The sequence below is a fragment of the Carassius gibelio genome, chromosome B24 (genome assembly GCF_023724105.1).
Source record: "Carassius gibelio isolate Cgi1373 ecotype wild population from Czech Republic chromosome B24, carGib1.2-hapl.c, whole genome shotgun sequence".
In the NCBI taxonomy this organism is placed as follows: Eukaryota; Metazoa; Chordata; class Actinopteri; order Cypriniformes; family Cyprinidae; genus Carassius; species Carassius gibelio.
In genome coordinates this window covers 174,290-200,294 of record NC_068419.1, presented here as the reverse complement: position 1 = coordinate 200,294, position 26,005 = coordinate 174,290, and the positions used below count along the sequence as shown (strand labels likewise).

Below are 26,005 nucleotides of genomic sequence, written 5' to 3'. Positions count from 1 at the left end.
ATGTCACTTGAACGTACATTGTTTTACAAGCGTTTTTTGATGAGGGTAACAGGGCTGACATAAACATAACATAATCAGGGGACACCAATGAAATCATTGATATCTTAAAGAAAGAATGCATCCTTATGTCAAAAACAATGCTTAACAATGAAACTACATTTAGAACAATATGCAAATGGGTTTTTCTTTTTTCATTTTGCAAATTAAAAGTCCTGCCTAAAAAGAAAAATCATAGTGAGCGACAGGTCAAAAACTGTACCCTTACCAGCATAAACGCTATTTAAATTATTTTAAATATTTTTTATTTGATTTTTTATGTGATATTGATGAAAGCATGCATAGTATTGCCTATGTTTTTAAATTGCACATTTATTTGTTGTTATATTAAGTCTGTTATAATGATTAGTATTTTTCAGCAAATTTAAATTTTTAGGTGAACTGTTCCTCTAAAATGCATTATTATTTCACATTTATGTGGGCAACATTACACTAAAAAGCATGCATGCGATGCTCATTATTGAGTATGGATATGTGTTCTGGGACTTTAAATCAGCTCTGATCCTCTTCAGCTGTAGTGCAGAGAGGTCAGTTATCATAGCTGTGCTGACCTTTGACCTTCATGTTTTCTGAGATCTCTAGAATTTCATGCCGTGATCAAAACAATAACAGCAGCTGTTGCTTATTATTTCCCCGCTCAGGGAAAGCTGAGTTTACAGTGGCTGACATCCAGAGGTTATTCGCTCGGATGGTTTTCAGAGAACTTTATCACTGCGCTCTTTCTCAGTGCTCTAAATATAGTCATATTACCATCCGCTCCGTCTCTGAGATCGCAAACATCTCCATATTTAACTTGAGGTGGCGAAGGTTATATCGATTAATTTCACAGTGAAGGCAATCGAAAGCTGAGGTGAAATGGAGAGTGAAATCTATTGTCCTCTCAGTGATGAATGTGATTCTGTGTTGCAGTAAATCTGATGGACAATAACACTGATGCATCGTTTCCAGGAAAGACCTCCGTGATATCGACCCCTCCTGTGTCTGCTGTCTCTCTTCTGCTCTTATTAAAGACACAGCGTGCTGAATACAGGCAAGTTTGTTTGTGCAGATGTTTTCTCATCTGTTATGTAATGTTGTTATGGAGAGATTTAAGATTCTAGGTACATTCCATTCATCTTTTCTGCTAAGTACTAATAAAATAAAATAAAATAAAATAAAATAAAATAAAATAAAATAAAATAAAATAAAATAAAATAAAATAAAATAAAATAAAATAAAATAAAATAAAATAAAATAAAATAAAATAAAATAAAATTTAAACAATAAATATTTTTTTTACTACAAATAACATTTATAAACGAAATATCTGTCAGTAGAAAAATCTTAAAAATGTTACTTAGAAATGTTACTATATATATATATATATATATGTATATGTAGTAACATTTCTAAGTATCATTGTTAGCTTGTGTCTGAATAAAATGCATTAAGTTATTAATAATAAAAATAATAAATACTATTTTTTTTATTAATATTTCATCAAAATGTTTGATTTGAACCAACCATTAAAAAAAAAAAAAAAAAAAAATATTTGGCTGTAAAATTTTTGAGTTGGTCCAAAATATATATATTTTTCAGTGCATGGTATATATCACAGCATCAGTGTTCTGAAGGCTCACTGTTATGCTACAATATGCAAATGAACCTTGTTTATTAACAGAAAAGCAGCAGCAGAATCACTTTCATTTGTACTCATCAGAATCAGGATGGCGCGATTGATTCGCCATCTGCTGGAAAAAAACATCACATGACACGTGTTTTCCTGAAACACACACACAGAGTCTCCCCACGACTCTCGCCGGCGTCTGATTGGCCGGGATCCCATCGCCGTAACCATGGCGACTGCCCACAGAGCACCTGGAGTGATGATGCAAGCGTCTCTGAGACTCCTGAAGGACGGAGCGGCGATATAAATAGAGAAAGGGATGAGAAACTGGGGGATATTTGGGGAAGATGGTGGCAGCTGTGACCCACACACACACACACACACACACACTAGAGCCACAGGTGTGCCACTGACTGAATGCCAATGGGAATGGCTCTCAATGTGACTTTGGAAACTCATCTCCAGCAGGGATTTCACTGTCGATCCGACTGTAACAGGAGACGTGGAGCACTAAAGTGTATCGTCCCACAGGAAAACACTGAATACTGCTCTCTTTCAGCTCAGGAGACTCTTGTTGTAATATTGAGCTTTGTCTCAAATGCTCCTTTTTTTATAAATAGAAGTAGAAACTACAATATTTGCATTTTCTGAAGGAAATCGGATGGTGTTTGTGTATGTAGAATGAAGGTGGATGGGTTATTATCATTAACTTAAACTAACACCATTAAAAATATTAATTGAAATAGAAAGCTTTAGTTAAAATATCAACATTTTCAAAATGTTCTTTACTGCTGCAGTAACTAAATACATTTTATTTTTTATTAACTTGATGTATTCAAATAAATAAAAGTACAATTTGTGAAACTTAAATATAATAAACAAAAAAATATTTACAAAATAAAATAAAAATATATAAATGTCAACAGCATGTTTGCACTTAACAGTTTATTATTGTCATATTTTAAACTAAAATCATTAAAAATCTGCTGTTACTTAAAATGATTTTTGTATGTTATTTTATAAAAAAAATTTAATTACAGCCATTTTTATTTTTGTTTAATACAATTAATAATTCTGTAATAATACAACTAATAATACTAATAATTCTGAAATTACAAATAATAAAAACTATGTAGACATATTATACAATATATATATATATATATATATGCAAGTAGGACTTGAATTATCCCATCAAACGATTAATTTCATCATCCTCCTCCTGCTTTTATCCAGTTGTAGTCTGTGGTGTTTGTTATTTCATGGATTCACGGCTGTTAAGCAGGTTTGTATCAAATCTTCACAGATGCAAACAGATCTAAAGCACAAGTTCTGGGTGAAATACTCAAGTGTGTCTCTGTGTTCAAACACTTGCATTGATTTCTTTATTTCAGAAGCGGATCACGCAATGTCTGGCAACCCTTCTGCTCTTTATATATATAACCACACTCAGTTTCACCGTCTCAGACAGAAAACGTGACAATTAAATAATAATTTAAGTATCGAATCAGTTACTAGAAGTGTATATATATATATGTGTATGTATGTATATAAGAGCCATTCTACTACAAATTGTATAATATCCAAGCTACATATTTCTATTAATTGTGCAGTTAGTTCTCATTTCGTATTAAGCGAGTATATATATTAAGCTTACTGATATTTTAAATGTTATTGAGGGTTTAAAAAGATCATTAATAGATTTGAAAACTTAAATGGTTTTTAAATGTGTTTTTGGTGTTGTGCGATTGCAGTTTGCACTAATTCTACACAGAGTATAACGACTGTATTCACTTCAATGTTGATTTAAAAGCATATCTCCATCCACAAGACTAATATTATATAATATATAGAAATATGGCTTTAATTACTTTAATTAAGGGTCTCATGGATCATACAACATTTACACACGTGACCTATGACCTTTCACTGGTGCAGGGGTCAGGTGACTGTTATCAGACGAGGCGTGACGTGTGATTGGTCAGCTGGATCACGTGACCCAACATCCTCTCGGGAGGAAAAGTTCAGGTGTGTGTCTCGAGTTTCCTGTGTGGATCGTTTTTCATTGGTTAATTATGAAGTGTGGGAAAGAGCGGTTCATTGTGTGTGTGTGTGTGTGTGTGTGTGTGTTGTCTGTGTGTGTGTTGTCTGTGTGTGTCTTTTTGTGTTTGTGTGTGTGTGTCTGTGTGTGTGTGTCTATGTGTGTGTGTCTGTGTGTGTGTGTGTCTCTGTGTGTGTGTCTGTGTGTTTGTGTGTGTCTCTGTGTGTGTGTGCGTGTGTGTCTCTGTGTGTGTGTGTGTGTGTGTGTGTGTCAATGTGTGTGTGTCTGTGTGTGTGTGTGTGTGTCTGTGTGTGTGTGTGTCTCTGTGTGTGTGTGTGTGTGTTTGTGTGTGTGCGTGTTTGTTTGTGTGTGTGTGTGTGTGTCTCTGTGTGTGTGTCTCTGTGTGTGTGTCTCTGTGTGTGTGTGTCTATGTGTGTGTGTCTCTGTGTGTGTGTGTGTGTGTGTCTCTGTGTGTGTGTGTGTGTGTCTCTGTGTGTGTGTTTGTGTGTGTCTCTGTGTGTGTGTGCGTGTGTGTGTGTGTGTCTCTGTGTGTGCGTCTCTGAGCTTTGCATGTCATGGGATTGTCCAGCACATTGTGTAAATAAGTTCTTCCCCGTGTAACCCAAATACATCTCCATTCACGACTAGAGACACTCCTCCTGCGTTTAATGTCAGCTTCCCAAAGCTATCGCTTTCCATGTGTGTCCGTGCTTTACTCCTGTTCTGGGAAACCTGCCCCTTTTCAGTGATTTGTAAGCTACAGTTTTAAAAGTATTTAAGGCAAGACACCACAGGTGACTTCTTGAGTTGATTAATCACGGTAAAAGTGTGTATGACAAGTTTTCTGAAATGTTATCTTTAAATATACCATGATATGCAATAATTTCAGGAAGATTAATCTGAACATTGGATAAAGCCAGATTCAAAATTCTTGTTTGGTTTTGTTGATATATTAGAGTTACATTTGTACTTCCCCGACAGAACTAAAACTCCTCTTTCTCTGCATCCAGACAAGATTTGGTGATGAAAGAGTGAAACCACCCACACACACACACACCCACACACACACCCACACAGAGCAGCACTGTGGTCTAGTAAACAGCGTGACGTGTGATGAGGAACTCTGAGCACATTACTCAACGGCTGATGATTATTCACACTAACACGCCGTGGGGAAATGAGGCAATGATGGATTTGGAGGAAAAGCACAAAGCATCTGCTGTCCGTCTGAAAGCAGTGACCCTTCCCCACATCTGAGATCTTTATAAATAAACTATTAGTTGTTTCTCCTAGATCACAAGATTCATGGTCAAATATGTTTCTTAGAAAAGACCCAGTTATCTCACATGCTTAAGATCACAACGTCTCAAACTGTGCTCAGATCCAAACGTCAAGTCAAATCACGTTTAGTTCTACACTTTTTTACAAAGCTTTACAGTAATAAACAGGCATTTTCCGGTTACTGTTTTAATGTAGCACAATCAATCTGTAATGAAACAAATGTTTTTATGTTACAGAGTTTATGTTACGATTTTTCCCCCCTCAGAATTTTGAGTTTACATTTTTGTTAACCACAGGGAAAAAGTTAATTGCAACTTTTTATTTCACCATTCCTACTTTTTTCCTTCAAAACTGTGTGTAATTACACACAAGTGTGAGCACAAACATACATATGTCATTTACATACATTTGTCAAAATTGATTCTGAATAATTCAGATTGCTTTCATTTATTTATTTCAAAATGTTTTGAATCATTTTAATCAGTTCTGTCGCCCAGAGCGGGATCGCAAGTCATTTGAGTCAGTTTGGGAGTTCCGTGCGGGATCGCGAATCATTTGAGTCAGTTCGTGAGTTCAAAGCGGGTTCGCGAATCATTTGAGTCAGTTGGGGAGTTCGGAGCGGGTTCGCGAATCATTTGAGTCAGTTTGGGAGTTCCGTGCGGGATCGCGAATCATTTGAGTCAGTTCGTGAGTTCAAAGCGGGTTTGCGAATCATTTGAGTCAGTTGGGGAGTTCGGAGCGGGTTCGCGAATCATTTGAGTCAGTTCGTGAGTTCAAAGAGGGATCGCGAATCATTTGAGTCAGTTCGTGAGTTCAAAGCGTGTTCGCGAATCATTTGAGTCAGTTGGGGAGTTCGGAGCGGGTTCGCGAATCATTTGAGTCAGTTCGTGAGTTCAAAGAGGGATCGCGAATCATTTGAGTCAGTTCGTGAGTTCAAAGCGTGTTCGCGAATCATTTGAGTCAGTTGGGGAGTTCGGAGCGGGATCGCGAATCATTTGAGTCAGTTCGTGAGTTCAAAGCGGGTTCGCGAATCATTTGAGTCAGTTCGTGAGTTCAAAGCGGGTTCGTGAATCATTTGAGTCAGTTGGGGAGTTCGGAGCGGGATCGCGAATCATTTGAGTCAATTTGGGAGTTCGGAGCGGATTCGCGAATCATTTCAATCAGTTCGGGGTTCGCGAATCATAGCTGTATATGGATAGGAATTTTTAACTAATTTAGTAGCTAGTTCTAATTAAGTTTTGTTACAGAGTTTATGTTACGATTTTCCCCCCCTCAGAATTTTGAGTTTACATTTTTGTTTCGACCACACGGAAAAAGGTAATTGCAACTTTTTATTTCACAATTCCTACTTTTTTCCTTCAGAACTGTGAGTTTATATCTCACAATGACAAGTAAACATTTTGTAATTCTGACTTGTTTCTCAGAATTATTTGTTACACAACAGTGATTTTAAACTTAAGTTTAGAATTAAAAAATTCTGAGATTTTATCTTGTTTTGGCAAAAAAATTGTCAGAATTGCGGGATATAAACTCAGATTTTTTTTTTTTTTTAATCTCACGGCAGAAAACATCCATAATCATCAGAATCTCAATATGATCTCAAACATCACTTATTTAAATAACCTGAGCTTCATTTCATGGCTCTTAACTATTGTCTTATTTGTGATTTCTTTTTAGGATTGTTAGAAGAAACATTGGAGAAAAAGCAGACCCTTAAAGGAAAAATAATTGAGAATCAGATTTTTTATATACAGTATATATAATTTTTAACATAGGCTATATTACAAAAAGCATGATGCCATATATAATGGTAAACAGTGAAAGTGTATATTTTGGATTTTCCCCTCTTGAAACATGTACTTTGAAACATTTGTGTGTGTGTCTGTGTTTCTCCAGCTTGCAGCTTGTAATTACACACTTTCTGTGTCCTGCCGTAACACATTCCTTGTGTCCTGTGCAGTGGGAGATAATCCCAGGTTTGGAATTCCCCTCTGTCAGCAGACCCCCCCCCCCCCCCACACACCCACACACACCCCCACACACACACATCCCTATGTAGTGCAGCAGCAGCCGAAGTGTAATTCACATGCAATCATGTGCTTAGCTGTTAAACCCAGATTAACTCTTCAGTCTGTGAGACTGTAACGTCAGCGAGGAAACAGTGTTGATTTGTCCCATGTCTTATGCAAGTTTTGATGTTTTTGTGCATGCTTGAAATATCCAACAGGTGAAACCTTTATAGACAGCTTTGTAAGGCATGACTGGTGCATCATTAACTTATTGCATGAGCATTATAGATCACTCATTATCAGTGTTGGGCAGTAACGCGTTATTAATAACTGTTACCATATGGTGCATTGTCCGTTACTTTTTAAAAAATGAATTAATTTTGAATGAAGTGCAGCCTAACCTGTTTGCAGCAGCGACGCATTGTAGGATTGGTGGATGCCAAACACTGTAAACACGAAGACGCACTGTGGGCGTGTTTCCGTTTATTCAACTTTAAAAAGTATTCAACTTTTTAATTAATTAATTAAAAAAGTAACAGACAATGCACCATGTGGTAACGGTAACAGAGTTAATTTATTTAAAAAGTAATGTGTCACAGTATTAGTTACTGTCAAAAGTAACTGCGTTACGCGTTACTGCCCAACACTGGTATTAAGTGATTCTGTGTATGTTTTTCTCATGCAGCCTGTCTCTACTGTGGAGTCGCCGGCTTTCAGTCAGCTCCTTAGCATGATATAATAGATTTCATTTTTAAACAGCATTTATATATATATATATATATATATATATATATATATATATATATATATATATATATATATATATATATATATATATATATATATTATATATTTATTTATATATTTTTTTATGTATGTATGTTTGTCGAAATTAATTCTGAATAATTCAGATTGCTTTCATTTATTTATTTCAAAATGTTTTGAATCATTTTAATCAGTTCGGGAGTTTGGAGCAGGTTCATGAATTATTTGATTCAGTTCGGGAGTTCAGAGATTGAATCATTTTAATCAGTTCGGTCGCTCGGAGCAGGATCGCGGATCATTTCAATCAGTTCGGGAGTTCGGAGCGGGATCGCGAATCATTTGAGTCAGTTCGGGAGGTCAAAGCGGGATCGCGAATAATTTGAATCAGTTTGGGAATCGCGAATCATTTCAATCAGTTCGGGAGTTCGGACCGGGATCGCGAATCATTTGAGTCAGTCTGGGGATCGCGAATCATTTGAGTCAGTTAGGGAGTTCAAAGCGGGATCGCGAATAATTTGAATCAGTTTGGGAATCGCGAATCATTTCAATCAGTTCGGGAGTTCGGAGCGGGATCGCGAATCATTTGAGTCAGTTCGGGAGTTCAAAGCGCGATCGCGAATCATTTCAATCAGTTCGGGAGCAAATCATTTGAGTGAGTTCGGGGTTGGCGAATCGTAGCTGTACATGGATAGGCATTTTTAACTAATTTAGTAGCTAGTTCTAATTACTTTTTCCACGCGTGTTTAGGTGTGATATGTGAACTCGTATTTTTTGTTTTAATGATGTGCCTTTTAACAGAATCAAGAATATTCAAACACTAAACAAATAGTGCCTAAAAAGTGCAGGCATCTAGGCTAATGTAAAGTTACATGTTGAAGTCATACTAGTGCACGTGTGCATTTTGAGTGCGTTCTTTCACTGCATTATTCGGTGAATTCAAATCAATTTATGAATACTTGTGAATGATCACAAAATTCAAGATATTGGGCTTAGAAAATGTATTTGTTTATATCATTTTATGTAGTTTTCTCCAAAAAATCAACATGATTAAAATGTGATATTAAGTAACTACAAACAATAATTTAATTACAAATACAAAATGTTGCAGGATAATGTAATATATGAATGAATAATAGCCTAAATGGTTCTATATAGAACCCCAAGAACCCTTTTTTCTAAGAGTGTTGTCCAGTGTTGGGCAGTAACGTTTTATTAGTCTTTTATTGCAAAATCTTATTTTTATATAGAATTTCTGTTAACATTCATAAAAGTGGTATTATTATAAGTATATTGTTTTAATTTTAGTTTCAGTTTTAGTTAACTATAATAACCTGATTGTGGATCATTCAAAAGAGTTTATTTAGAATTATTTACTATCATATTATCCGCAATCAAACTATGATATCACTCATTATTATCATAGTATATTTCTCTATAGTCACAGGTCAGATGACTAAGGTCATGTGAAGATTATGCTTGATTATGTTTATTCTTGTTAAACTGTGTCAGTTTATTATTGTGTTAGTTTTAGATCCCTTTCACGCAACTGTTTAAGTTTATTTTTTAACATTTTCCTTCCAATATTTCATTGCAGCATATAGTTATTTAATGAAAGGTCAGTAGTTTTCCTCATAGCTGTTGTTTACCTGAGAGTGTGTGTGTTCTCTAAATAGCTTCATTGAGTTCTTGCGCTGTAGTGTGTTTGTCTCGAGGTCATCCTCATCGCTGTGTTTATAAAGCCATGAGCCAGTGATTTTCCGAGATCGGCTCTGTGGGTTGATGGCAGCCAGGCAATGTAAACTCACTGACACACACACACACACACACACACACTTGAGTCTTTAAAGAGGGCCCTGTTCTCTCTCACACAATATCACTACGGCAACACCGCGACTCACAGCCTCCCTGTGACTGAACCAATCAGAACAGCCGAATGAGGAAACGCCCCTCTGTCCGACTAAAACTATTGGTTAAAGCAACAGTTCACACAAAAATGAAAATATGCTGAAAAGGTTCTCACCCTCAGGTCATCCAAGAGAAGGATGAGTTTGTTTCTTCATCAGGTTTGTAGAAATGTAGCATTGCATCAGTGTCTCATCAATGGATGCTCTGCAGTGAATGGGTGCCGTCAGAATGAGAGTCTGATAAAAACATCACAATAATCCACAGCAGTCCATCAGTGAACATCTGGAGAAGACAAAACCTGAAACACATCCAGCATTAAGATGATTTTAACTCAAACACATAGAGTCTATAATCCAGAATAACACTTCCTCCAGTGAAAAAGTGTTCTGGTCTGAATCAGGAGAGAAATCTGCACAGATCAAGATTCTGTCTTAATGCAGGATGTGTTTCAGGTTTTGTCTTCTCCAGATGTTCACTGATGGACTGGAGTGCTGTGGATTATTGTGATGTTTTTATCAGACTCTCATTCTGACGGCACCCATTCACTGCAGAGCATCCACTGATGAGACACAGCAGATTATTTCACAGTGAAGGTGAGAACATCATGTTTTTAGCATCCTTTGCTGTATAGACAATTAGATTAAATCAGACTATCAATGAAAGTTTCCAGCTTCTATTGCAATTAGGAAATTCCAACTTGAATGGAAGGCATTATTTCAGCATCCAGCGCTGCTCTAAGAACTGTGTTTTACATTTCATCTGTTTCCATTCACCAGGAATACATCACACACGGCGTCTAAATGACCCAACCACTTCTCCAGACCGGTTGACAGTCTTTAAAGGAGAGTACAGAACCAGCCCGAGGTTTGAAATGTTTAAAATAGCTCGGTCTGTCCGGTTTCTCTTTGATATTTCTCTTTGCGCAGATCTCTTCCATGTGTTTGTGGCGTGTGTTGAGTTCTGAATAATCGCGGCTGAACATCTCGCTCTCCTCTGAAACACATGGCACTCATTCCACTTGTTATTTTCCTCCGGAGTTGTTGTTTTTGTTGTGTTGAGCAAAGTACAGTTAAGTGGGATGAGATATTCCCAGATTTCCGGAAAAAGAGCTCTCTGTAGTGCCTCCACCCCAGTAATGACAGCTTCGCTGGTTTGGCAGAAACCCGTCGGAGGTCTGGAGGAATGCGAGTCGCTCCCGAATGACCTGAAGCAGGACAAACCAGGGTTTGACCAACATACAGACATCTTTTAAAACAGTTGCATGTTTCAATCCATAGACTGTAAACCAGAGACGCACAAACCAGGACATGCATGTCACAAAAGCAAAGGGGAAGCATGCAAATGAAGCAGAACTTTTTGAAGCATTTTTATTCAATATTTTTGTTTTAACATTCTTTTAGTTTCATTTTTGCATTGAAATAATTCAACTTTAAAAACAAATATATATATATATATATATATATATATATATATATATATATATATACATATGTATACATGTTGTTTGTTCATAAACCATGAGACTCAGTTTCAAACTCAGTGTTGTAAATCTATCTCATTGATTTGCCAAAATTATAAAAAAAAATTTTTTTTGATTTAATATAAAATTATTTAAAAAGCTCATTTAATTTATTAAATATTTAAAAATCATTACATAATTTTATTATAAAAAATATTTTATGCACACATTTTATTCTATACATTATTTGTGATTTAATAACTCATGCATTAAATATACATATAACATTTTATGATGCAAATATTGTTGTGTCTACTGCAGGTTTCTTGATTAATGAGGGCAGAGAGACGTGATGACATTCCTGCTGTCAGGAGATTCTGCTTAGTAACCCGTTGTCATGGTGGTGGTCCTGCGCTCTGATTGGACGAGAGGCAAGTCCTCAGGGACTCCGACTGTCTTTGTATTTTTTCTCTTCCCGGACAGAAAGCAGAGCAGGAGGAAGAAGTTGTGTAACTGACATGCTTTCATCTATCACACACCCTCTCTCTCTCACACACACACACCTTCGTTATAATAACCCAGAGAGTGATGAAACACAAAATACATCAACACACAGACAAAAATAGAAAGTGTGGAGAAGAAAAATGAATGAGAGTTATAGTCAGTGGATTATAATCAGCACAGCAGTTTGGTTGATTATAAAGAGAGCGCAGTGTGGTTATGGTTGAGCACTAGTTATAAACTAAACCGACCAATTATAATCAACCAAAGCATGAAAACATGTGATATTTTTGTTTGTCGCATCGCTTTCTTGTGTAAGACCAGAGAGATTTTTAAGAAATTAATACTTTTATTCAGCAAGGAGGCATTCAATTAGTGATAGGAAAGGCATTTTTTATGTTACAAAATAATAATTTTCAAATAAATACTAGACTTTTGAACTTTTCATGCATCAAACAAACGTGAAAAATGACAAAATAACATTTTTTACATTTGATAATAATCCAAAATGTGTCTTGAGCAGTAAATCATCATATTTTCATGATTTCTGAAGATCATGTGACACTGAAGACTGGAGGAATGATGCTGAAAATACAGCGGAGCATCACAGAAATACATTACACTTTAAAAGATATTGACATAAAAACAGCTGTTTTAAATATTAATAATTTTTACTGTATTTTTGATCAAATAAAAGCAGTCCTGCTGAGCACATGAGAGCTTTCAGAAACAGTAGTGTGTATATATGAGGTTTCTTCATCATGACATTTTTAATTACTGTTTTTTTTAATCAAATGAATGCACAACCGGGGGTTAAATTTAGAGCAACGGTCGCTCGTCACATATTGAAGCCAGATTTGTCGAAAGAAAATCCATATTAACCTTTCTATTCTTTATGTATTTCTAGAAACAACCTCCCGGACTGCATATGGAGCACACGTGTGCAGAAATCATAATGCATTGTGCATGGGCCAGACATTTGTGTCTCCATGAAACAGACTGCAATCACACAAGCCTTAATTTAATTCACGCACTTCTCCAAGAAATCATTTCCATGCAGTTTCTGCGCTCCTTCACTCCAAAGGGAACATCATTTGCTGCTAAATATTGTCTGCTTTGGCCCTGAACCCATCCGTCAAGCCAAAAGCGTCCCATGAGGCTGCTTTTTCAGTCAGTAATGGCTCGGTTTTGGGGTTTTTGGGCTTTTTCAAGCTCTACAATTCCTCACCGTTTGGATCGTTACAAAACGGGACAGATCCTGTAACCGGAGAAGCACTAGTATCCGCTCGACTCCTTCAAGCTCGCCGGCCAAACCAGAAACAAATGTTTCTTGTCAGACGATGTTGGCCGGGATCCCTGGACCCCTCACACAACGACTTCCAAACTCAACCCTCCCACCCACAAACCTCCCAGAATGCATTGCAACAGCACAAAGAGAGTTGGAGAGCTGTTCCGTTCACAAGGTATCGGATGGCGCTTTGCGTCTTATCGCTTCGGGTTCATCTCGCTTGATGTAGACCGCAGCCAAGAGGCGAAATAATTATTACTGATGTTTTCATATATATATATATAATCACGCTGTTTCTGAATGAACTCTCTTCTGCTCACCTGCATTTATTTGATCAAATACAAATAGAGTCAAACTTGTGAAAAACTATTGTTATTTAAAAGTTTTCTATGTGAATATCTGTTAAACTTTACTTTATTTCAGGATCATTGCTTTAGTCTTCAGCGTCAGGTTCGTATTTTCTTTTACATTTATGTCAGCTATAGCTTCTGACCTTTAAATCAAAACATTCTCATGATTCTATAACATCAATTAATGCTATATTTAATCAGAAACACAATCTAAATGTTATTTGTGTATTTTACTTTCATTTTATTAGAAGTAGGCCAATAGCGCCCCCAGTGGAATTAAAGTATTTTAACCAGTGCAAAGGCACTTCAGTGGAGAGGCCTATCAGTATACAGTCCTACCGTTTGGTCTATCTTTCACAAAGTGTGGAGACAGATTTGTTGTGACTGACAGCACAATCGATTGTTTTAGAGACGACTGAGATTAAATCAGATTAGTGAAGCTTTAGGAATGAGCAGAATAGAGACGGAGGTCAAGGGTCACTGGGTCAGCGGTTTACTGCCCGAGGTCGGTTTGCTCACAGTTGTGTATTTTCATCTGTGTTCTCGGTAGGATCATGTTTTCTTGGAGAAAGAGTTTTCCAGGAAGCTGCCGATGGCTGATGGTGACTCGGCAGGAGTTTATTGATTCACCGCGCCTGAAGCGTTTCCATTAGCTAAGATTACCTAGCGGGACATGACCTTTCACGCATGGATTCTGTCATTCAGTATTGAGACGTCACAGAAAGAGCAGTTTCTGCTTGGTTTAAGACTCAGGAGTGATCCATCAGAACACAAAAGTGGTTCTCAGAGTCTGTCTGTCTGTGCTGTGCCATCGGTTTCCATGCATTTACCAAAGAGTCATGTAAAAACATAAAACCTCTCTGTAGCTTGTCAGAGACTCGACAAAAAACATGTCCCCCTCAGTTTGACCCACAGATTTTGATGTTCAAAATTAGCCTCACAGACAAAAAAAAAAAAAAAAAACATCCTTTTACAGAGTTTCTGTAACCCTAAATGACCCTAAATGAGGAAAAAGACACAAAATATCAAGAAGAATTTTTTTTTTATAACAGCATTGTTTGTTTTTATTATAATTATTTATGAACACAATTGTATCATAATCACTCAAATCTGCATTTCCAAACATATTAATATCTCAAAACTTAGGAACGCATTCATGACCCTAGATGATAAAAAGTCATTAAATTTCAAGAAGAAATAATTCAAGCAGTTTAAAAATTGCATTTACATTTTTTACATTTTAATTATTAATGAACATAGTTATAGTCATCCAAATTTGTAAAGCCTTTCCAAACACATTTAAGTGACATTCATGAGCCTAAATGAGGGAAAATCTTTCAAGCAGTTTAAATATCGTGCACAAATTGACCTGCAACACAATAAAAGTGAACATTGCAGGAAATGGACTTCATCTGGAGGGATATGTCATATATAAACACAGGCGTCCTGTAATCCTCTCTGTCTCTCTCTCTCTCTCTCTCTCAGCTCAGGGATCCAGATTACAGTCGGCTCTGTGTTGTGGTCTGTTGAAAAGCCTGACCCTTCATGCACTTCGGATGAGCTCCAGTTACCATTAATGGAGAGTAGAGCGGTCGAGCAGCCCACAGTGAGTAACCAGCCCTTTCTCTAACCTCCCCGAATACAGTTTACAAAAACCTACAGAGCTGCCTTCCTAGACGCCACTTTAAGACATTAAAGTGTTGTATGTTATGCTTTACGGTAAGGCAGTTCGATAATAAACAAAACAATTCCTAAAAAACAATATTCACTCAGAAATGACTAGTAAATTTCACCAATAATTACAAAGAAATAGCAATTAATGGTGAAGTTTGGAAGTAAAACGACTGAAATAGTATTTTTCTTCAATGCACTTCAATTATATTTGATACTACTAATTATATTAACGATCAGTTACATATATGTCATTTTAAGTGCATCTATAGAATTATTTTTGTCAACTTTTAAACATCATTATATTGTTTTCCAAGCATGAAGAGTTGCAAAAATAAGATATTAAAATATTTTTATTAAATATTTAATATTTTTTTTTTAAATAAAATTAAATATTTTTCTGATCTAGTTCATTATTTAACCATTTAATTGAATTATAAAAAATTTTAATGCATAGTTTAGTAAACATTTCAACACTATTATATTGCTTTTGTGAGCATGAGAGGTTAAAAAATAATGAATTATTTAATAGACTTCACATTTTAATGCATATATTATGCATATGTATATATTATTTCAATTTAAAATGCATATGTTGACAACAGATTTATAAACTAAAATAAATAGAATAATAAATGCAATTACAGTAATGTAATAAATAAACAAACATATTCATATAAATAAATAAAATGTAACAAATATATTAATAAATACATTTAAATCAATAAATCAATAATTTAACAAAAAATACTAATGTATTAAAGTAAATAAACAAGCAAACAAAATGTAAAATGGTAGGAAACAAATGTATAAATAAATAAATAAATAAATGTATAAATAAATAACTAAATAAATGTGATATGCTGTCTGCAACAGTTAAATACAAAAAAACTAAAGACTAAATTGTGTAAATTCGATTTTTAGAGGGAGGGCGAACCATAAACTTACAATTTCCTGAAAACACACTTCTCTTAAATCCCCCTAAGCTTTAAACCACACACACACACACACACACACACACACACACACACACACACACACACACGTGCCCCTCAGGCCTCTGTTACTCCTGACTGTGTAAGAGGTTATTTCTGACAGACTTCCACACAAAGCAGAGAGCATTTGAGCTTTAGTTGGTCTTTTCAGCTGTTCACACTCGAGCAAACATTCAAACTGTGTTCAAAAACACATGAGTTGCCAACGCACATAAACAGATGCCTTCGAAGGCCAAAACACACACTCCATGAATGCAAAACTAGATGTGTAAGCTTGATTGCATGCATCTGTGCATTATCAAACGCGTCCGCCTGCAATAACAACACTATAGCATAGAAAATATGTAACTGAATAGTGTTTCATATGAAGCACAGGCTAGATGTTAACAATGCAATTTTTAAATTAGATTCAACCATTATTTTCAGTACTGAATGCAATATTTATATCAAAGTGTCCTGTTTTTAGAGAATGAACTTGGTGCAACAGTATGCACTGCAAAGACAAAAAAGATATATATATATATATATATTTAGTTAATATGATAAATGTTACATTTTATTTATTCATATTAATACATTTGTTACATTGCATGCATGTTAATGTTTGTTTTGTTATATTTTATTTGTGTTAATAAATTTATCACATTTCATTTAACACTTATGTTAATAAATTATACCGTTTACAATACATGCACTTAATATTTAAATAAATGCATTTCAAATATAGTATATATATGTGTGTGTGTGTGTTATTTATTTTCATTGTATAAGCACTTCAGATATTATTTTCAGCTGACGTAAAAACTAACCCTTTTAGCATTTCAAAATCATAATATATACGAGGTGTATATATATAATATAATATAATATATAATATATACAAGGTAATAATTTAATAATAGTGTTTATAAGTTGACAAAACTAATTAGCCTATATATGTGCATTTAAAATGTCTATTATGCATTTTAAAGATGTTAAATAATGAATGCAATCTGAGAAAAGTGTTTATTTTCTTTGTATAATCGCTTCTGAAAATGACTTGGCTTTCAGCTGACATCACCGAGCTCTCCCGCTTTTTAACCCCTTCCACAGTGTTTAGAAGTTGACAGAACTCACTGTATATATATATATATATATATATATATATATATATATATATATATATACGCATTTAACGTTAAAATCTGAGGTGTAAATCAGTGCAGCAGATGGTAGTGTCATAATGTTGGAGGTCGAGGTAAAATCAGGACAGCACAGAACAGATGTGCATTTGTTTGTTAGTTAGTTAGCGCTTGAGTTTGTGTGTGCATGTGCAAGTTTTCCTGCATTTCTGTTTGTGTTTGGCTCGGGTGAGAGATCCTGCGCATGCGCAATCACAGAATCAATCATTGATGAGAGAGGATACGGTTTCACCGGGCATCACCGGAGTCTCTCTCTGCTTCGACTGATTCAATTAAACACTGTAAATAATTGAGGTGATGGTGGAACAGAAGAATGGCCTCATGGGATGTGCATGACATCATCGGTTAAAGCCAGGAGAAACGGATACTGTGAGATTGAAGCTCCTATGTCCTCTCCTCTAAAAACAAAATGCTCTTGAGTTTTTGGGCTCAGAAAGGTGGGTTGGTTTTGAGCAGGTTTTGTCATCATGGTACCTTACGCTACATGGTTACCCTAATGCAGAGCAGGCTTTATTCTGGGTTATAAATCGCAAACCCAAACTGGACCAATCAGCTGTGAGCAAAATGACATGTATCTGACGCAATGAAGCCACTCCCCCATATCTCTCGCTCCAAATTAAAGCATTTCGAATTTTAGAGACAATTGTTCCACAGTTCCACAACGTGCTCCACAGTTAATTGCAATCTCTGATTCAAACTCTGAGTTGAAAGATAAAGTTTACATCGAACGTTGTAAGCTCGGTAAACTTGATCTAAAGCAGGTTGGCTTTATTGGGTTTTGTCAACTCAAAACTTACTCTGCAACTCTGAGTTTGTTCATCTTGTTTTGTGCTACAGGCCACTGGTCTTATTTTGACCATCTCTGTACAGTATATCATTCTTAAGGAAACAATATTCATCACTGTGGGTTTGATGGCCATACAGTTAGTTTTTTGTTTAAGAAAATGTTTAGTTATCTTTATGACAATAATTATACAATATTAATATTAGTAGTAATATTCATAATAATAATTATTATTATTAATATATGATTATTATTTGTATTTTTAATAATGATAAAAATAATAATCTATAATAACTTTTTATCTGTCTGAGATATAAACTAAGAATTTTGATAAACCATAAAAAAATTGAATTACGAGATATAAACTCAGAGTTACGAGATATAAACTCAGAGTTACGAGATACAAACTCAGAGTTACGAGATATAAACTCAGAGTTACGAGATATAAACTCAGAGTTACGAGATATAAACTCAGAGTTACGAGATACAAACTCAGAGTTACGAGATATAAACTCAGAGTTACGAGATATAAACTCAGAGTTACGAGATATAAACTCAGAGTTACGAGATACAAACTCAGAGTTACGAGATATAAACTCAGAGTTACGAGATATAAACTCAGAGTTACGAGATATAAACTCAGAGTTACGAGATATAAACTCAGAGTTACGAGATACAAACTCAGAGTTACGAGATATAAACTCAGAGTTACGAGATATAAACTCAGAGTTACGAGATATAAACTCAGAGTTACGAGATACAAACTCAGAGTTACGAGACATAAACTCAGAGTTACGAGATATAAACTCAGAGTTACGAGATATAAACTCAGAGTTACGAGATATAAACTCAGAATTATGAGATATAAACTCAGAATTAAGATATATAAACTGAGAGTTAGGAGATATAAACTCAGAATTATGAGATATAAACTCAGAATTATGAGATATAAACTCAGAGTTACGAGATATAAACTCAGAGTTACGAGATATAAACTCAGAGTTACGAGATATAAACTCAGAGTTACGAGATACAAACTCAGAGTTACGAGATACAAACTCAGAGTTACGAGACATAAACTCAGAGTTACGAGATATGAACTCAGAGTTACGAGATATAAACTCAGAGTTACGAGATATAAACTCAGAATTATGAGATATAAACTCAGAATTAAGATATATAAACTGAGAGTTAGGAGATATAAACTCAGAATTATGAGATATAAACTCAGAGTTACGAGATATAAACTCAGAATTATGAGATATAAACTCAGAATTAAGATATATAAACTGAGAGTTAGGAGATATAAACTCAGAATTATGAGATATAAACTCAGAATTATGAGATATAAACTCAGAGTTACGAGATATAAACTCAGAGTTACGAGATATAAACTGAGAGTTACGAGATATAAACTCAGAGCTTAGGATAAGCTCAGAATTGTTTTAGAGTAAGAATTGTGAGTTTATATTTTGCATTTCCATTTATATTTAACATTTCATAGAAAATTTTATTCTGTTGCAAAAACAGGCTTTGGTAGTTATGGGTTGGTGATTGTTGACAGGCTTCGGTAGGTAGGTATGGCTATGATTTTTATTTGTTGCTGACAGTTTGGCTGGAGCTCAAGGACACAAGCGGTGAAGGTTGCAATGCTCTTGACTTCCACACACCTCTGATCATGTGATGCTCCACTGAGAGCGTCTGCACTGTTAACGGCTCAGAAATCACTCCAGTTCCCTTCATCTTCTGTCTGACCTCATTTTCTTCCCCATGACTTTTTTTTTTTTTTTTTTTCTTCTTGCTTGTTCACATGATCTCAATAAAGGAGGTCAGGGGTCAGACATGGTTTTCCTGAAAACACACTCGCAGGTCTCCTATGAAGTCATCATGTTCGAAACAGTGCCCAAAGCCACTAGAAGGCATCTTTGCAACCTTTAGTCAAAGAAAGCGTAATGGCTAATGCTAATGGAAAGGAAACCAGAGGCCATTTTTATAGATGGATGTCAATGGTGGAGAGGCTTCACTATGCTGAGTAAACAGCTTTTTAGAGGAAACGGCTCACAATTTAATAAATCGACAGCCTATTTGCTAATCTTCAAAGTGTTTTACACTAAACAATACTTTTGGATTGAGCTATTTTCAAAGTTTACACCGAAAAAAAAAGCCAGGTGGGATTCGGTATATTGCACTTCTCATTCATTCCTGATGGGATCCGTAAATAATGATCGAGTGTCGCACAACTCTGTGATGTCAAGGCTGTAAAGTGATTGGTTACTTAGACACACGAGATCCAAGTTGACCATTATGCTTTCTCCAATAGAAAGTAATCCAGAGCCAGTCTGCTCCCAATAGTAAGACAATGTCTGCTGAAAGCTGATGTCAGACTGGAGTCAGACAGAGATGTTTATCCCTTCAGGAGTATGTTTCGCTGGATCAACACTGCCACCTACAGACTCAGAGAGAGAGAGAGAGAGAGAGAGAGAGAGAGAGAGTGTGTGTGTGTGTGTGTGTGTGTGTGTGTGTGTGTGAGAGAGAGAGAGAGAGAGAGAGAGAGAGAGAGAGTGTGTGTGTGTGTGTGTGTGTGTGTGTGTGTGAGAGAGAGAGAGAGAGAGAGAGAGAGAGTGTGTGTGTGTGTGTGTGTGTGAGAGAGAGAGAGAGAGAGAGAGAGAGAGAGTGTGTGTGTGTGTGTGTGTGTGTGAGAGAGAGAGAGAGAGAGAGAGAGAGAGTGTGTGTGTGTGTGTGTGTGTGTGAGAGAGAGAGAGAGAGAGAGTGTGTGTGTGTGTGTGTGTGTGTGAGAGAGAGAGAGAGAGAGAGAGAGAGAGAGAGAGTGTGTGTGTGTGTGTGTGTGTGTGTGTGAGAGAGAGAGAGAGAGAGAGAGAGAGTGTGTGTGTGTGTGTGTGAGAGAGAGAGAGAGAGAAAGAAAGTGTGTGTGTGTGTGTGAGAGAGAGAGAGAGAGAGACAGAGAGTGGTAGAGAGACAGAGAGGGAGAGAGAGAAAGTGAGAGTGAATGTGTGTGTGTGTGTGTGTGTGTGTCTTTGTGAGTTTGTTCAGTACTCACTTCACAAATGGCCACACATCATGTCCTATCCTTATATCAAATTTGAACCATATATAAAATAACTTACAGCCTATTATTTTTCATTATAGATTGTTATGTTTCATTATTTGTTATGTATAAAATCATATATATTATTATATATAAACAGAATTTATATATATGAAAATATTTAATTTTATTAAAAATTCGTTATTTTATGTGAAAATGCGAAAATCTAGTTTTTAGTTTAGACCTGACCACACCCCGCCCCCCACCCCCCCCCCACACACACACACACACACATACACACTCGTTATGTAATACACCATAAACAGTGATGCACATAACTTAGATTTATATTCCTTTATTGTGATTGCATCGAGTAGAGTGAAATAAAGTTGCAATCCTTAAATTGAAAGATCGAAAGTGAACCGTTTTTATCTCAGTTTGCCATAAAACAGTCAAATTCACTCATTCTGAAGAGTAAAATAAACCGAGAGAGAGGCTTCAAAAGAACCACACACTCGATGATGACTGTTTTGTTCTTAATGATGTTGTGTGCTAATTGTGAAGCGAAACCCCTCACAACACATCCCAGACGACAGGAAGCACTGAAAGCAGGAGCTGATGGAGCTCATCACATTAAAGAATCATGTGTTCTTCCTACAGACCTCCAGGGAGCGTTATAAAACATTCATTCATCTGCTGCCAATGAGATTCATGTTAGAAGAATATATCTGAGGTCACCTGACCCGCTCGCTGATGCATGCTGGGAGCGCTGATGTCACTGTTTCCTGAAGAGTACGGGTGAATTATTAATGTGTCCTGCTGTCCTCTGATTTGAGCACGAGCCAGTGTGTGACAGAGGTCAGAGGTCACAGAGATGCTGTTTGTGTCGTTTATGATTAAATATTCATGAAAAAGGGCACTTTCAAAAAAGTGGCACTTTGCTTGGGGGAAAAATCAATTTGAGTAGTAAATTACAGAAATCATTTCAAAGAAATGGCAAGTAAAAGTGAATGAAAGATGCAGCTTTCACTTAAATTGCATTTTCTAAAATAATATTTGCTTTATTTGCAACTTCGATTGATTCAAACGTGTGACTTCCATCATTGTTCGATCATGTTTGTCTAGAATAACTTTTAACAAAGAAAAGAGAGGTTAAGAGCCAGATTCTTGTTTATTTAGTGACAGATTTCATTAGATTTGGATAAAAGCGTATGCTAAATTAATTTAAATCCTTCCAATATTCTTGTCAGACATTGTTATTTCAAGGCTGTAGAACAGAGATGCTACAACATGCTCCTTCCAACATCAGACACTACTAAATTGTCCCCAACAATCATTTTTATCAAATATCTGTTGTCGGCCGTTATGTCCCCACCAATATTAAAATCAAACCTACACCCTTTAAAAAAACATTCTGAGCTGATTTTGTTTTGATTCCCTCGAGGACGTCTCAGTGAAGTTCATTCTTCTGTTTCAGATCCAGAAGAACGATGGGCTTCATTAACTTCAAATCTGAATCTCAGAGCTGCTGTTAATCAGCACGATTCATTAACCAGATAAACAACACACACAGAAAGAGTCTGTTCAAGACCTTCACATTTACTAGATTCAGTCAACGAACATCAACAAAATATAAAAATGGTGCTTTTAAAAAGAAAAGCATTGGCTGTAGAGTAGTAAACACTGTTCAGAGAGAGATGTGCTTCTGCGATCAGAGCATCCCTGATCTACATCCTCCAGCATCCGCAGCTAAATACTCCTCATTACCAGAGACACCCCAATTAAATGAACCCTTTCTGCTCCTACGAAGTGAATTCACTTCTAAATCTTTAAATATGGCCACAGGAGAAAGAGAGCTAGTCTCTGAACACAGGAGCCGTTCGCAGCACAAGAGCGCCACCTGCAGGACGATGCTTTAACAACTGCTGAAACTACCAAAACACTTCAGCTTTAAACTCTTCCGTATGCCACAACATGCAGGGTTCTTACACTTTTTACATTTTCATATTAAAACAAAAAGCCCTTGCTACTGTATTTAATTGCACCTTTGTTGGTTTTGATTGCTTTGGATAAAAGCGTCTGGAGGTTCTTGTGTCTCATGTAATCAGTGAATGCATTTTGGGCCAAAGCAATGATGAACGATGCACAGTTTAGCCCACACAGATGCTGTTATGCATTGATTTTTGTAACCGAAGTATTAAGAAATAGGTCAAAGTGTCATTAAAATAGTGGGTTAATCACAGAAGTAGACTTCCAATCTTTAAGCGGTCAGATTTACACCTACCAAAAAACACAAATGCAACGGTGTGCAGCATCAAGCAAACAATCTCCTTTATTTTCCATCACCACATGATTAATCAATGAATGATTGACAGCCAGATTTAGGAGGAGCTTCTGCAGCACATGAATGAACAGACGTCTCCCTCTTGTGACCGATGCAGCAATTAAACATTTTATTACTCAAGTTAAAACATACATTAGAAAAGTATATCTAAAAAGCTAACAATATACAAAGACTTAAATATTTAAATCACAGTTCGATGAAGTGAATGAGACCTCCCCGACAGCATCTGGACACACGTCACCGGTTCTCATCATTATAACAGTGTCCAAACATCTCCTGTGACGCGTACGTCATGTAGAGGAAGCCGTCCTCATCTTTATGGTCCTTATAGAGCTGAGCCATGGTCAGAGACATGCTGGCGATGCCGGAGTTATTGATCAGCAGGTAGAAAGCTTGACTGGGCATCAGGGTCATTCGATTCCTGAGAAACCAGATCAGACACAGCGTGAGAAAGAGTTTAATCCAGCCGGGTGACGATCAGCTGACGCCTCGGCTGTTCCCATGAGCCCCCTACAAACACTAGTGCGGTGCCAGACATGCATGAAGTACACACAACCAGGATTATACGCTCCATCTTCTGAGAATTCTGCATGCATATAGTGCAGAGCTACAGGTACTAAAAAAATTTTTTTATATTATATATATATATATATATATATATATATATATATATATATATATATATATATATATATATATATATATATATATATATATATTATTAAGTCATATTTTGTTATTTTATGAAAATTAAAAAAAAAAAAAAAAAAAAGTTACACATTCATAATTAAATGCACTAATATTATGACATTCCATGAATGTGAAATCACAAAAAAAAATAAAAAAAAATCCACATTCATTACGCAATAGTTTTATTTTTTTATTTTATGAAAATCTATAAAAAAAATAAATAAATTAAAAAAAATCATAATTGTATGCAATTTTATTTTGGCATTCAATGATTAGGAACATCTATTAAGATCTACAGATGAATTATATAATTTAGCATTCACAGATTCTTAATACAATAAAACTTAGTTATAACTAATTCATATATATTTTTTTATGGATGTGAAGAACGACACACATTAAGAGTCACAATCATAGATTTTTAAAAAGTATTCAATTCTAATTACTAAATATACTTAATCCTTATGAATGCATTATTTTAAAACCTATAAAATTTTATATTTTTTTCATATCCATAAAAACAATTGCATTTAATAATTTTATGAAACATACACACAAAACAATTAAACAAATTTCCATTTTTTTATGAAAAAAAAAGAAAGAAAAGAAAACACCTTTGCAACCCTTAAATGAAATAAAGGCTTGTTTGGAGAGCAATAAAGTTATTAAACTCCTTTCAACACCCAGTTGGCCCAGGTTTGATGACAGACCTGATGATGGTCACGAACTGACTCATGGTGAGCTCCTGAGGCACGAGGAACTTGGTCTTATCCAGCGGAGGTAAGAACTTCTCCTTCTGATATCTCTCGATGATCACCTGAAACACACACACACACACACACACACACACACACACACTCATTAACCCCCACAGCCGCTGAGAGAGGAACCGAGATCAGAACCGGGAGACTCTTACCGGGATCTTAGTCGGAAACTTAGTTCGGATTCCCTGCACCTCTTGTTTCCTCGTAGCTGATCGGTGATCAATATCACAAAAATAAAAGCAAAGATAATTTTTTTGATTTCACAGCATGTCATCAGAGAGTCGAGAGTGTGATATAAAAACACATACCTAAACTCTTCCTCAGTTTGAACGGTTTGGGATGCTGTGTTTTCTCCAGTGGAGGCATGTTGTGTCGCACATCTGACCCGCGCGCACTAATTAACCCCGAAGCGCACAATTAAATACTGAGCCGGCCGTGACGTCACGCCGCGTGCGCTGCCCGCGTCACGATTTAATAATAATGAAACCAACCGATTAAAATAAAGAATAATACAAAGTGCTGATGTTTGCATGTGGAAGGTTAAATTATTTGTAATTATGTAATGTGTTTTTGTCTACACATAGCTTGCTAACTGCTAACTTTAGCCTGGATCATGAGCGTGAAGATACACATTCCTACAATGTCACAGGTAAATGAGGCTCTGAATGGATCTTTGTGCTGTTCACGGGTTTCACCTTCTTAGAAATAGACACATGGGTGTTTAAAACAGAGGTTTGTATTGTTGGGTTGTATAACAGGTTGTGCATGACAAGACCACTTAAACAAATGAATCCATTGTGAAATTATGACACAAGCATTGCTTGACTATTTATTATGTTGATTCATGCATAACCTGCGTTCTTTTATTCATTGTCAAAAAAACTGTTTAATTTGTATTCATGTATTTATTTATCATAATGGGGAATTTCATTAGTCTTCAAATAGTGTTTTACTTAGCTGGTGTGGTGTTTTTGCATAATTGCTAACAGCTAGTCAAACAATAAACAATTAACTCGGAATGAGAACGTGAAAAGGATAAAACGCAGCCTAACTACAAGTCCCAGGATGCTCAGCGCACTCGCTTATGATTGGCCGTTCACATTACGAGTTGTTCGTTCTGTCCAATCAGAGCGTTTCGTGCTGGCAGCGATCTGTTGACCTGCTTGTGGGCGTGAAATGAGCGGAAGCCAGCCTTAAGAAGCGCGATTCATTTGAACAAATTGGCTCGTTCGAACGAGTCGAATCTTTAAAGGCATCATTGAGACAGT

The 26,005-nt window shown here is 36.0% G+C and overlaps 2 protein-coding genes across 3 annotated transcripts in view; both read right to left on the bottom strand.

Moving 5' to 3' along the window:
• The window catches only part of LOC128013066 (F-box only protein 41-like), a 30,927-nt gene extending 11,291 nt beyond the window's left edge, over window positions 1-19,636 (bottom strand). Inside the window, exon 1 of the mRNA XM_052595793.1 lies at window positions 19,564-19,636. Coding sequence (XP_052451753.1) covers window positions 19,564-19,636 — 73 coding nt within the window. The remainder of the gene's footprint in view (window positions 1-19,563) is intronic.
• A 3,610-nt stretch (window positions 19,637-23,246) lies between these two features.
• On the bottom strand, window positions 23,247-25,151 carry LOC128013000 (microtubule-associated proteins 1A/1B light chain 3C-like). Of its 2 annotated transcripts, none has more exons than XM_052595671.1 (4): window positions 25,046-25,151; window positions 24,890-24,945; window positions 24,684-24,790; window positions 23,247-23,704 (listed from the first exon to the last, which is right to left on the bottom strand). In XM_052595671.1, the coding sequence occupies exons 1-4, from the start codon at window positions 25,101-25,103 to the stop codon at window positions 23,521-23,523; spliced, it is 405 nt and encodes a 134-aa protein (XP_052451631.1). In that variant the 5' UTR covers window positions 25,104-25,151; the 3' UTR covers window positions 23,247-23,520. The 2 variants fall into 2 exon arrangements, with proteins under 2 accessions (XP_052451631.1, XP_052451630.1); XM_052595670.1 differs by having other exon boundaries at window positions 24,890-24,958; window positions 25,047-25,132.
• Window positions 25,152-26,005: the final 854 nt, after the last annotated feature.